General features: G+C 41.4%; 1 protein-coding gene across 1 annotated transcript; it reads right to left on the bottom strand.

Moving 5' to 3' along the window:
• Nucleotides 1-982: 982 nt before the first annotated feature.
• LOC146570765 (uncharacterized) lies at nucleotides 983-4,776 on the bottom strand. The gene is made up of 6 exons (XM_085279413.1): nucleotides 4,002-4,776; nucleotides 2,316-2,477; nucleotides 1,899-2,073; nucleotides 1,686-1,768; nucleotides 1,487-1,575; nucleotides 983-1,274 (listed from the first exon to the last, which is right to left on the bottom strand). Exons 1-6 carry the CDS (start codon nucleotides 4,608-4,610, stop codon nucleotides 1,193-1,195), a joined length of 1,200 nt encoding a protein of 399 aa, XP_085135539.1. The 5' UTR covers nucleotides 4,611-4,776; the 3' UTR covers nucleotides 983-1,192.
• Between the last annotated feature and the right edge of the window lie 9,068 nt (nucleotides 4,777-13,844).

Below are 13,844 nucleotides of genomic sequence, written 5' to 3'. Positions count from 1 at the left end.
GATGGACAGCAATAATACTCAGATGGGTTGTATTGTATTTCTGTAACAATACAGAAAAAACACTATTACACCGACACCAAAAGCCTGAACCAGTCATACAAGTGAAGATGGATCCATGTTTTCATGTTGATTATACCAAATTCTGACCCTACCATCTGAGGGTTGCGGAAGAAATCAAGAGTCATCAGACCAGGAAATATTTTTCCAGTGGTCTGTAGTAAATTTGCTTCAAGGTTCCATATGTTGTATGTTCAGAGATGCTCTTTGGCACACCTTGGTATTAATATGTTGTTGTTTATGTTGTCTTCCTATGAGGCCATTCTTGTTTGACATATCCTGTGGTCAGAGAACTGCTGACCACTGGATATTTTCTCTTTACTCTTTGTAAACTCTGGAGATGTTTGTGCTGAAAAATCCTAGTAGATCAGCACTTTCTGAAATACTCAGACCAGCCTATCTGGCACTAACAACAACACCATGCACGTAAGTCACTTAAATCACCTTTCGTTCCCATTCTTCTGCTGCTTGGTTTGAGCTTCATCAGGTTGTCTTGACCATGTCTACGTGCCTGAATACAGTCCGTTGCTGCCATGTGATTAACTGATAAGAAATGAATAAGTTGAGTCTATGAAAAGGTCACTGAGTGTAACCCTTGAACTCCTGATGATTAAAAATTCTAAATAATAAGAAGGAAAAAAGCAACATTGTTTAAACTGCACGGTCTAAGGTAGGTTTTCACATTAAGCAGAAACTCTGTGTTATGTAATCATGGTTCTTCTTAGACATGAACAACATGAACTTTGTGTTGTCAAATTACAAGAAGACAAAACTCTGGAACTTCTGTGAAGTATTTTCATCATTCCTTTATTTGACATTTGCAGTATAGCCTGCTTTAATTGTTAAAAACAGTAACATAGGACATTTTTGTTGTGCTAATTGTAAATAATGAGAGAACCACTTAACCATTTACTTCCCAGTCAAATAAACAGTATTGAAATTGCCTTTATTTGTCAATATAAATTTTTAAAAAGCAAGTAAACTTTTTACATTTATATAATGCAGCACACTGGTGCATAAAGGGATGAATAGGAAGTAGTTTTGAAAGCAGTTAAAGTGCTTGTAGTTTTGCAGAAAAGCCTTTTCTCCTCAGAATCTCTAACATCAAAACATCAAGCCAGACACTGTGGTCCATTTATACAGTTTTGTCTTTCCTCTTGAACAGTTGGCTCAGCCTTCGACGGGTCGAGTTTTTCTCACATGGCTGCATCTGTTGGCTTTAAAAAATTCATTAGAAAGAGATGAAACGAGTCAACGTCAGAAAGTGGAGGTTGCGTTTGTGCTGCGTTTCATGAAAAAAAAGAACAAAATGTTCAAGAGGAGCAGATGCATCGTCTGAAAATCAACACCAAAAATCTCACCAAAGCCTCCTTATCGATGATCCATTACCTGTGGACCACTGCATCAGTGTATAAATAACACAACTCACCTCCTTTTATATGAAGCATCTCTTCTCAAGGACAGGAGTTTTTTCCTCCAGTTCATTATAGGTTTTTTTGTCTCCTTCTCTGTGGATTCCTGAAGAGGAAAAGAAGATTAAGAGTACATTAATAAAATAACATATTTCTTATCACTTATAATTCATGATATACACATGTATTTTTTCTTATTTACTTCTGATGTTCTACCTGATTTTCTTGGACTTCCTCAAGCTCCTCCAGCAGGTCATGTGTACTCATATGCTGCCCTCTCCAGCCTGCATTCACTTTTTCTGCAGCAGGAACACAAATAAGGCTTCATGATCACAGAAAGTACACATTCTATTCAACAAATGGACAGAAATACAACCACAAGAAGTAATCAGGCTTTTTTTAAAAAACAACAGTAGGATGATAACTCACTTAAATGCATCATGGCAAGAGTTGTATCTGAAGCTGATCTCTGCCGAAAATGTCCGTATTTCCTCTGCTTGGGTTCGCTGCTAACATGCTCTACATTTACTGTATCTTCAAGGCTTTGACAAGTGGTTAAGTCCTTCTCTGCAGTTACAGAGTCAGTCTGACAGATGTCAGGAGTCTAAAACAAAAAAAAAGTGAGCTTTTTAATTCATATAGGTCTCCAGATTGCAGGATAATTTGTCATCACTAATCTGACAAACTCGTGTCAGTTTTATTACCTGTTGAAACTGTTACGAGTTCTTAACTGTGAGACATCATAGAGCCTTGAAGGGACTGTTGTTGTGATTTGGCGCTATATACATAAAATTGAATTGGACTGGACTGAATTGAATTCATACATTAAGAAATGAATGACGTTACCTGGCTCACTTGGAAGACTTTGTGTTGCACGAGGACGTCTGCCTCCATCTGTAGCGCTCGGTTTTCCATCTGCTGTCTTGCAATATCTTCTAGCTTCTGACACACCTGCTCCAGGTAGATGAACCCAGGACTCAGTTCTTTTATCTCATTGCAACCAAAGCCCTGCAAATGTCAAAGAGCAAATCAAATGTTAACTTAAAAATCCTGCTGTTTTGTTACAAATACACTTCGCACATGCAAGGAAATTTTGTGCAGATATTACTTCTGGGAGTGGGAAACTCTTCCATGATTCCCCTTTTTTTAAATTTAGCACCACTATGAAACATACCTGTTTAAAACATCTCAACACTTTATTTAAAAAACTCCAACAACAACTGGATTTTCTGTCCCGCAACCCCTGCAAACTTGATTACAAGCTGTGAAGCCAACATTTGCACATGCCAGAAATTTGAGTCAGTACCTTTTATTAAAACAGGTGTCAAAAGATGAAACAGCTGCGGCAGTCATACTATCAACCTTTTCATTTTACATTATAATGCTTCCTCTTGGCCACGAGGCAGAGTGGCTAATTGCCAGCAGAACTGGCTCTGACAGTTCCTGTCACAGTTAAACTGATTAACCTGCAGTTCTGCCGATTAACGAAAATCCCACTTTTTGTGCAAAATGTATGCGATTCTCTGCAAAGTTTTTACATAGCGCCTTCTTAGGGGCCTAATTTCACCATGCCTGTGGTGTTTGGAGCTAATTGAGTGTGTTAGCATGTTAAATGAAGCAATATATCATATTACTTTTTCAAGTTATTAAGTTCAGATGAGTTGAGATGAAAACCTAACAATGGAAATCACAACCTGTTTAGTTATAATATCCACATTCATCTGACTGACACATTCATACGCATCTGATTGCATGTAATTAAAAAAGTATATAGTTATGTAGATGTGACTACTTGGCATTAAGTAGCTTCCTTGTATTGCATTACCCAAAGCTATTTAACCTTGGCCAAACGAATACAAGAACAAACTTATGACACACACCCAGTGGCTAAAAACAAAGCATTGTGAACTAAATGCTTTCAAATGGTTCAGGTAATCCAGTTGTTTCTTCACCTTTGTGCACTGTCAGCGTGAACTGGTTTTCACATTTTTTGAGAATTGAATCCATTCATCTCAATCTTGTACACCCAAAATAATTTTCCAAAACAAGACATTTTTTCTGCCCTCTGATTAACGAAATATGTCTCACATTCTGAAAAAAAAAAGACCCACAGACTTCTCCCCACATGTCCTATATCCATTCTTCACATGCCTGCTAACTGGGCAGACTGGTTTATGAGCCCATGCGCAGACGACGGTCTTGTGAAAGTTTGTTGAAAGAGATCTTGTCTGATTAATGACATGCAAGCCTTACTTTGAATATGAAAGCAGCTTTCTGTGTTGCAACCCTCCAGGAAAAAGTGGAGGGCCTGTTAAACCTCTTGTACAGTCTATCAACCGTTCCTCTAATGTCTGGCTTGTGCCGTGCAAGATGGTACATGTAACCGTGACTAAATTATGTCATCCCGAAACTGGCCCCAGAAAAGCACAAACAGAAACCAAAAACAATATTTAAGTGATAGAGCATTACTATGGAAAAAACACAAAATCTTAAGAGATTTAAAGCTTGGTTCATGATAGAAGAGCTTCTCACCTCTGATGTCCGCCTGTTACTAATCATAGACTGAGTCCGTCTGCACATTTCTGACACTGGCTGAATGGAAACAGGTGGACTGACTGTCCTTCTTTCGTCAAGTCTGTCTGATCTTTGACCTCTTACTAACTCCGATGTGTGCCGTTTGATCGGAAAAGACGCTTGAGGTCGCCGACTGAGCATTTCTTCTGGTGTCAGGGGCTTTGAGTTGCCCTTTGAATACATAGAATCAGTCCTTTGTAACACTTGCTCTAATTTAAGGTGCGAGGCAGTAGAGTCTTTCTGAGTGCTGCTGGAACATAGAAGCGGGGATGAAGAAGGGCAGCAGGTGGGCTTGGGAGAGGAGAACACAGGAGACTGCGATGTTAATGCTGGAGTGAGATCTTCTTCTATTTCTGTTGAGGCAAAGGACGATGTAGCACGAAAACATGTGTCACAGCTGGCCGTCTCCACTCCAGAGTCCACTGATTCTGAGCGCCCGTTTGTTTCCATCTCTGAGGAAGGTGTTGGAGGGTCTTTAGCATTGCGCTGAAACCACTCTGAGTCAGGACTTGTGTCATCAGTTACCCAAGTCTCCATGAGGTTTCCAAAGCTCTTGTACAGATTCATGCTTGTTTCGTCCCTTGCACCTGTGCTGCCAGGCTGAAAGAGGAAAATAAGCGAGGCACCAGCTCAGACAACCCACGCAGTCATTTGCAGAGATGAACTAGAATTCACAACATGCCTTCTGATTCGCCTGTGCGCCTTCACCACGCCCATCCCGGTCACAGCTTGCAGCTGCATGTTGATACCTGCTCCTTCCTCGCTAATTACTTGGAAAAGAAGGTGACTCAGATGCAATGCAGCTGAAATATTGCATTTGTCCTCACACCTGTAACAACGTCCAGAAAATGACATGAGCAAGCCTCAGCATGGCCACACATCTTCAACCTGGGAATCGTGTGTAATTACAGGTGAAATAATAATAATAATAACATGCACTGAGCTTCTAAGAAAGTGAGGTAGAAACGAAGGAATGCTGATATTTAAGGTAAATCGTATAAGTGCTGCCATTTATGTTACCCCCACGAGATAAAAGTGGAAACATACTGACGTTCCTCAGTGGATACAAAGAGTCCAAGAGGGAAAAGCAAAAGAGCTTGACTGATAAACGCTGCTTCGTCACTTCACAAAACTCAGGTTTATCTGATCCTGTAGGCATGTGCAGCACGGACGGTCATGTCTGCTGCATTCCCCAGGTGAGCGGTGACAGCACGGGTCATCTGAGCAAATGCAAAGGCTCCTTCGCAATCCTGGAAACACTGAACAGACATAATGTTCTCACAGTGGTGTTTGTTGTCATCTTGATAAATATTTTCCTTACTCCAAAACTTCATCACACTCTGTAAATGACTTTTAAGGATACTTATTCAGTCTTTTCAAAGGATTTTACACACACACACACACACACACACACACACACACACACACACACGTGTGTGTGTGTGTGTTTTCAAAAATCAGTGTTTCTCACATTGTATTCTGTATTAGTACATTTTTTAATCTAAATGCAGTACTGTGCAAAAGTATTGAGCCACCTCTCATTTCTTTTTATTTTGCTTCCATGAAGCCAGACTTTCTTATCCTTTTTTTTAGCAATTGAGCAATCAATCAATCAATCAATCAATCTTTATTTATAAAGCACTTTTCATACAAAAAAAAAATGTAGCACAAAGTGCTTTACATAGTTAAAAGCAGCGCACCCCACCCTCCAACTCACTCCCCGCACTCTCATTAACATAAATGATGTGAATACACACATATCCCTGAAACACACGGGGAGCCAATGCAGCGATTCTAAAACCGGTGTAATGTGGGCCCGCCCTCTGGTCTTCGTCAGCACACGAGCTGCCGAGTTTTGCAAAAGTTGTAAAGTTGAAATATTCTTCTTAGGAAGACCAGAGAGCAGGGCATTACAGTAATCAATGCGACTGGTAATAAAAGCATGCATCAGCATCTCCGTGTTGGCCCGAGAGAGAATAGGGCGGACTCTGGCTATATTAGTGAAAATGCCTCTAATTTAGACAAGAGTTTCTCTCTCTGAGCCTCAGGACCGACAATTAAAACTTCAGTTTTGTCCTGGTTAAGCTGTAAAAAGTTTTCTGCCATCCAAGATCGTATATCTAAGATACAGTTAAAAAGGGCATCCATTGGTCTGGTGTCATCAGGAGACACGGAGATGTACAGCTGCGTGTCATCAGCGTAACTGTGGAAGTTCACTCCATGCCTCCTGATGACACTGCCGAGAGGCAACATATACAAATTAAAAAGTACAGGGCCTAAAACCGACCCTTGAGGCACACCACATGTCATTCTATGGATCTTAGAGGAGCATGTATCCATACTCACCATAAAAGTTCTGTCAGAGAGATAGGAAGTGAACCAGTTATGTACAGCACCAGAGAGGCCCACCATGTGTTTCAGTCTGTTTAAAAGAATAGCGTGGTCTACTGTATCAAAGGCTGCGCTTAGATCCAGTAGCACCAGGACTGAGAGCTTTTGGGAGTCCCAGTTACATCTAAGATCATTTAAAACCTTTAGGAGAGCCGCCTCTGTGCTGTGGTTCACCCTAAATCCAGACTGGAATATCTCCAGGATCTGTCTATCATTGAGAAAATCAGTAATCTGAGTAAAAACAAGTTTTTCTAAGACTTTACTTAAAAATGGTAAGTTGGATACAGGTCTGTAGTTATTAAAATCATTACAATCCAAATTGCTCTTCTTCAGAAGGGGCCTCACCACCGCCGTTTTAAAGGCAGCAGGGAAGACACCCAACTGAAGAGAGCAATTCATCATGTATAAAAGCTCAGCCTCAAAAAATCCATAAAGTGTTTTAAAGAGTGAAGAAGGGATTGGATCTAAAAGACATGTGGTGGGTCTCACTGTGGAGAAAACTTTCTGAAGGTTCTCAGCATTAACCAGGACAAAGCTGTCCAGTGTCTCCTCAGGTACAATCGAGCCATCAGATGTGTTTACAAACATATCGCGATTAGATAAAATATCAGATCTGATGGCGCTGATTTTTCCCCTGAAGTGGTCTGCAAACTGCTCACAGAGTGAGTCTGTGGGGTTCTTTGGGAGCTGTTAAAATCAGGGTTAAATAAATGATCTATGGTGGAAAAGAGGACCTTGGGATTATTTTTGTTATTACTGATTATTTTGGCGAAGTATGAATTTCTTGAGTTCCTTAATGTATTATTGTACATTTTAAGTTGCTCGCAAAATATTTGATGGTTGATAGTATTTTTATTTTTCCTCCACCTCCTTTCTGCTGCCCTGACTCCGGGGGCGTAGTGGTGGAGATGGCGCAGACCTCAGCAACACAGCGGGATGGCGAGGGCTAGCGGTCAGAGAAGGAAAGTCCACAGGATCCAGGACATTGAATTTATTCTCCAGTACTACCGCGCCGGAGGGGTGAGGGTGCGAGAGACGGATCCTCCTGCCCCCTCTGCAGCCACCACGCGTCTCAGCCACGGTCCATGGCGCTGGTTGGAGTGGAGTGGAGCTGACCAGAGCCTTGTGTCTGGCCCCTAGCTGAAACCAGGAGTTCTCGTCCATCCATGCGTGGCTGACTGTCCGTCCCGTGCACTGGTTTCTCCTGTTTATGTCGGCATAGACTTTGACGCTATGGCCGCTGACCAGCGTGCCGACCCGGACGTCCTTGCTCTGTGGTCTGTGCAAACGGGCCTTGTACTGAAGGACGTTTCGTTTCAGTCCCCCCACCGACATCACCTCAGACAGGGGCCCCCAGTTCTTTTCGGAGCTTTGGTCTGCCATGGCTGATGGCCTGGGGGGTTAAGGTCCACCAAACCACTGCGTACCATCCGCAGGCCAACGGGATGTGCAAGCATTTCCACCAGTCGCTTAAGGCCGTGCTCCGTGCTTCTCTTACAGATGGCAACTGGGTTGACCGCCTTCCGTGGGTTTTACTGGGGTTGCGCTGTGCGGTTAAAGAAGACCTCGGAGTTTCCCCGGCTGAACTTGTCCTCGGCCAGCCCTTCCGGGTCCCCGGGGAATTCTTGCCCGAGAGCCTGCCCCGTGCTTCGATCCCTCTGTGCTGTTTCTCTGTCCCCCAAGAGACTCGTTTTCTGTTCCTGGCCCAGTGCACCATTGTGTGCCCGTCACTTTTGTTCCGAGGTTGTTGCAGTTTGTTTTCGTCAGGCATGACGCTCATAGGCCTCCGCTGCGTCCACTGTATGAAGGCCCGTTTAGGGTTATTCAACCGGGCTGGAAGCATTTCCTTTTGGACTTTGGGGGTCAGCAGGAGGTTGTTTCCAATGACAAACTTAAACCGGCACATGTTCTTCTGGATGATCAGGTGGTGCCGGCCCAGGCCCCCCGCCGTGGCCACCCGCCTTCCATTGGACTGGACAACTCTGCTTCTTCCCCCACCTGGCGGGGCCCGAGCTATCTTCAGCTTTTCCTGACTGCCCATGCCAGAACTGGACTGAAAATCAGTGTCAACAGGTTTTACGAAGTGATTAACCCTCTGGGGTCCAGGGTATAATTGGCCGTTTTTGACCACTTTTGATTTTACCTCTATATTTCACCTTTAAAATGTGTTTTTCTTGCCTTGTTTGGTATCATTATTTTCAGCACAACCTCAAATATCTGAAATTTGAGTTCTTTTTTCATTTGGGTATACTATATTAGCACAGTTGATCTAAATTCAAACAAAAAATTCAAAATCCGAGTAGAAAAAAGTTATATTTTTTACTGTAAAACCCACAAACATGTTTAACGAATCATTTTCATAACTTGAAATGCAAATAGAAATTGTATATTTCTAAAAATTATGCACAAGTTTTGCAAACAACAAAGTTATAAGGTACTATTTATTTACCTAAAAATGCAGCCAAGGCCTCAGGCGTTTTTTTATATAACCATTTAAATCTATTTACAGAACAATCAGGTGTGCTGCATCAAATAAGAAGGCACACAAATTATTTGTGCCAGTCAAAAAAAATAGTTTGTGTTCAGTATAAGACAGAGGAGAACACCACAGGCCCAAACCCTGCAGGTCTGACAGCAGGAGGTGCATCAGTCCAGTTTTCCATATGGGAACTTTGACGGCTTTTTTAGAGCAAATATGAAATTCAGCAGTCTAACTGACACACAATACAAGACAATAACTACACAACAAACTAACTATAGCCTCCAAACACGCTAAACGTCACTAAAGTCTCACATATGAAAACTTGCGCGCTCTCTCTCTCTGTCTTTCGCTCGCCCGCTTTCCGTTGCAGGTGTCACCCCTAAAAACTTCCCCTTCTCCCTAAACAACCAAATCTCACATGTTTGCCATATCATTTTTTTGATTGGCTGACATGGTAAACTCTAACACCAATAGGGAAGGGGTGTTTTTTCTTTTTCTTTTTTCACTCGCAAGCGGAGAGTGTTTGCTAGCGCTGTCTGTAGAAAATGCAGTTTTACCGTTCTTCCCGCTGTAAACACCACTGTTTTGTTCAGAAAAAAAACATCGCGTGTATTTTTTATCATAACTCTGGTTTTACGTGGCCCATCGACACAATTCAAAAACTGGTATATAGTTTGAAGTCCGCACTTTCGACCCAAGTTGAAATGGAGACTCTGACGTGCTGCATCTTGTAGCTGTGTCGTCTTAAATTGGTCATGTGATTTTGATGCGCCAGCGCGTCTGGTATGGAACGCCAGGACTGCCATAATGAATTAATTAAATACACCATTAAATAATTAATTAAATGTGGCAATAATTAATTAAAATTGGAATTAATTAATTAAATAAATAGTTATGACACATGTAATTAATTAATTATTGACACATTTAATTAATTATTTATGTATTTCACATTTTAATTAATTATTGACACATGTAATTAATTAATTATTGACACATTTAATTAATTATTTATGTATTTCACATTTTAATTAATTATTGACACATTTAATTAATTATTGACACATTTAATTAATTATTTAATGATATATTTATTTATTTCATTTTGGCAGTCCTGGCGCCTGGCTCTCATCATGAAATAATTTTATCTGTCAGCCTCACCCATCAAACTCAGGGGGCGGGGTTAACGCTGCCCATGCAGCTTCTCTAACATTTGATTGGTTGCCGTGCAAAGTAAGTCAAAACAGGTCGATCCTAGATAATCGATTGCTTGTGTAGACTTGGGGCAGCCAGGTATCCCAGAATGCAGATCAAATCACAGGCAGCAATGGTGGTGGTGTAGTTTTAAAATACCCCGTTTTTCTGTCACCAGCTACACTTTTAACAGTGTTTTAGCCGTGAATGTCGCGACGTATGTCTGGTCAGGTTGTCAACATAGAACATGTTTGCAAAAGTGCTCAGATGTTTTCAGAGATTTCACTAGCTCTGCTAACAGTTAGCATGCAGAGTGCACCCAGGGGGTTACGTTAACCGGTTTGTTTACATATTCCACTCTCCGTGTTCCACATGTTGCATTCGCAGATTCTCATTTTCACCGAACGATCGTCTCTTTTCCGCCTGGTCTTGTGTCTCTGTGCTTCTGTAACATAAAAAACGAGCTGACATTTTTCTCACGAAACCAGCGATCAGCTCAACAGACCCTCAGTTTACCTGCATGCATCCTCCTCCTCATCTGTCAGCTGTTTAACACCTGCTGCTAATTCAAGAAACACGCCTAGTTACCTGGTGATAGTCACAGTTTAACTGGGCAGCCGGTGCTCGATATAGCGCAATGTCAGCGCATTTTTCTGCACAAGATAAGTAAATATAGTGTTTTCCCCGAGCGCAGAGCTGCTGGAGCTTGTTTCCTTACAGAGCACTTTATAGGCCAACAGCTTCATCAGCGGCTGATGTCCAATCACCGGCACACAGCTTTGAAACCTCAGCTGAATTTTAGCTCTCAGTGGTTAAACGCTGGACTTCAATCACTCAGGTTCTGTCTGTCGGGTCACGTTTACTTCGCTGTTTTATTTACAACTGAGCAAATCGGTTTGGCTGAGGTTAAAGTTACGTTTCATAACTGCATAGTTTCACAGACGTTTAATGGTTCACTGGCACATGTGTTAGACTGAACTATCATCTAAATATCATCTGTTTTTTAATAGTTATTCAACTGTATTCTAAGCACCAGCTGTCTGTTAGAATGTGATTTTTTTTCTCTCTCTGTTGGCAGACGTATAAAAATGCGCAGGAAAATCTGACGTGCATGGCGAACTTCACCGACGATATTTAGGGAGGAATAAACACGCATCAAACATAAATGAACCATTTGCCTGTCTCCATAATTGAGAGCATTTTCTCTTCTTATGTCAACACTCTCTCTCTCTCTCTCTCTTTTTTTTTTTTTTTTTTTGCTTTTTCGGTCATGTTATGTTTACCTGTCAAAGGCTTGTTACAAACTATGAAACACATGGTGCAGACTTCTGGATGTTAGAAGAAAACTAATACTGCTCATGAATGAGACTAAAAGCAGGAAGGTGTCCTTTAAAACATGTTAATAGGACCTCCCTATTTATATCATAGTTTATGATATAGCACGTGTATTTCAGTAATAGCCTGCTGAGGCCACTATACGTGCTGGCCTCATCTCAAATGTGAAGGCAGACTGAGTCTATGTTTGACGTTTGTTTATATCTAATCTTCCTTTTCAAACATTTAAACAGCAGCGAGTCTGCAGCTGAGGGAATACAAACTCAAATTGTCGGAACAGGTTTGCTCGTTTCTTGGATTCATTTATCAAATCTATAACTGTTATTCTAATCTGCTGCTGAGTCTCTTGCACTTTTCTTTATGCTGTATATTTTCACGTCTCTGGAATAGTTGGAAGTTAGATAGTCAGCTGGGAAACTTTGTGTTAACTCATGGAGCTGAGGATATCGTGGATATGCTGACCTCGCTGCGTGGTGTACAGAGCGAGGTCAGCATGATTAATATTCACAATAAAAATATTAGCCGAACATCATGAAGTCTGTATGTGTTTCATAGTGTCGAACAACCTTTGTACAGTTAAAGCCAGCAGTTACTACATGACGGAAACACCAACGTTATCTCTTTTATGCGTTTATACACAGGTCACGCTGATTGCTGAAAAAAAACCCAAAGATCAGATGTTAAACAGATTTATTTGCTCTCTCTCCTCCTTAAACATGTTTTTAATGTTAGTTATAATTCAGAATTGGCGACTGAAACACGTAGGACACATAAGAACATCAGGAAATAAAACACCGATAAATATAACCTCAGTAAAAGAAGTCAGCGGGGGTTACTACAGCTGTGTACCGGGGCCTGCGCTTTGTCGGTGGGATTGCTTGCGAGGCGAGCGGGTCTATCCCACGCTTTGCCGTGAGACTGGGCAGACATCTCCGAAATCATCGAAGCACTTTTGCAAAGAGGCTGTATCTTGACAAACCGACCAGACACATGAAGATTAAACCACTACATTCTCGGCTAAAAAAATATTAAAACGGTATTTGGTAACACACAAACAGGGTTTTTCAAAGCTCAGTTCTGTTAGCTTCCACATGCCGGTTGTTGTGTGCTAGAAACAATGGCCACCAGGCCAAAGCAATGGTTTTGACTCGATCAGCGTTAACCCCGCCCCCTGAGTTTGATGGGTGAGGCTGACAGATAAAATTATTTCATGATGAGAGCCAGGCGCCAGGACTGCCAAAATGAAATAAATAAATATATCATTAAATAATTAATTAAATGTGTCAATAATTAATTAAATGTGTCAATAATTAATTAAAATGTGAAATACATAAATAATTAATTAAATGTGTCAATAATTAATTAATTACATGTGTCATAACTATTTATTTAATTAATTAATTCCAATTTTAATTAATTATTGCCACATTTAATTAATTATTTAATGGTGTATTTAATTAATTCATTATGGCAGTCCTGGCGTTCCATAGTCCGGCGACCCCAGAGGGTTAATCTAAAACTTTAAATTTTCAGTTCAAAGAAGTACAGGAGTGAGTATGTATAGCTATCTGTAAAACATGGTGGAGGCTCTGTCATGGTTTGGGTTGCACAAAAATGTATCAGATTTTGATCCTCTATGTATCACCTGAAAGTGTCAGATTAGCAGCAGTTTCATTTTTTGGGCCCATGATGCTGAACACACTGCCAATCCAGTAAAAGTGTGTGTGTCTTCAGGTTGTGTCATGTGAAGGCTGTGTGCAGGCAGGAGTGGTGATATAGAGGACCCAAAGTGCAGACACTCGGGGGCAAAACGTGAACTCAAAACTGCTTTAATGCTGAACTCAAAAGTAACAAAACTAAGAATCCAAAATAAACTTATACAGACAGACAGAACACAGCAAGATGAAGGTAGATTGCAACACAGGAGACAGGAGGGAAACACAGCTGGGGCAAATCAGGGCTGACGAGACAAAGGAAGCAAAACCAGAGGCATTAACATGAGACACGGACTTTCAAAGTAAAAGAGGAACCACAGACTGAACTTACAGTCACAGACTCACAAGCAGGCACTGCAACAGAGGGAACAGAGACGTGGGACCAGGCAGCCCATTCTCACTCCCGAGGCGTAACATGTCGACGTTTTGTCACGTCCCGCGGCGTTCCTGAGGAACGCGAAAGGAGACCTTCGGCGTTCTTATGGTACGCGGCGGGTTATGGCTGGAATCCAGTGCAATGACGCTCCCGCGTAATAGACATTCCAGCCCTGTATTCCAGCCCTAAACCTAACCTTATCCGTAGCCCTGACCATAACCTTATTCCTGACCTTAACCAGGACTTTAATGATGTTAAATAGCGTGTTTCTAAGCGATTTGAAGAAAAAGAGCAAACGTGTAGATTCA

Source organism: Mchenga conophoros, linkage group LG7 (genome assembly GCF_057382185.1).
Source record: "Mchenga conophoros isolate Kocher_MC1m ecotype Shallow Benthic linkage group LG7, M_conophoros_male_GT1.1, whole genome shotgun sequence".
NCBI classification, from domain to species: Eukaryota; Metazoa; Chordata; class Actinopteri; order Cichliformes; family Cichlidae; genus Mchenga; species Mchenga conophoros.
This window is presented reverse-complemented; position numbering and strand designations above follow the sequence as displayed.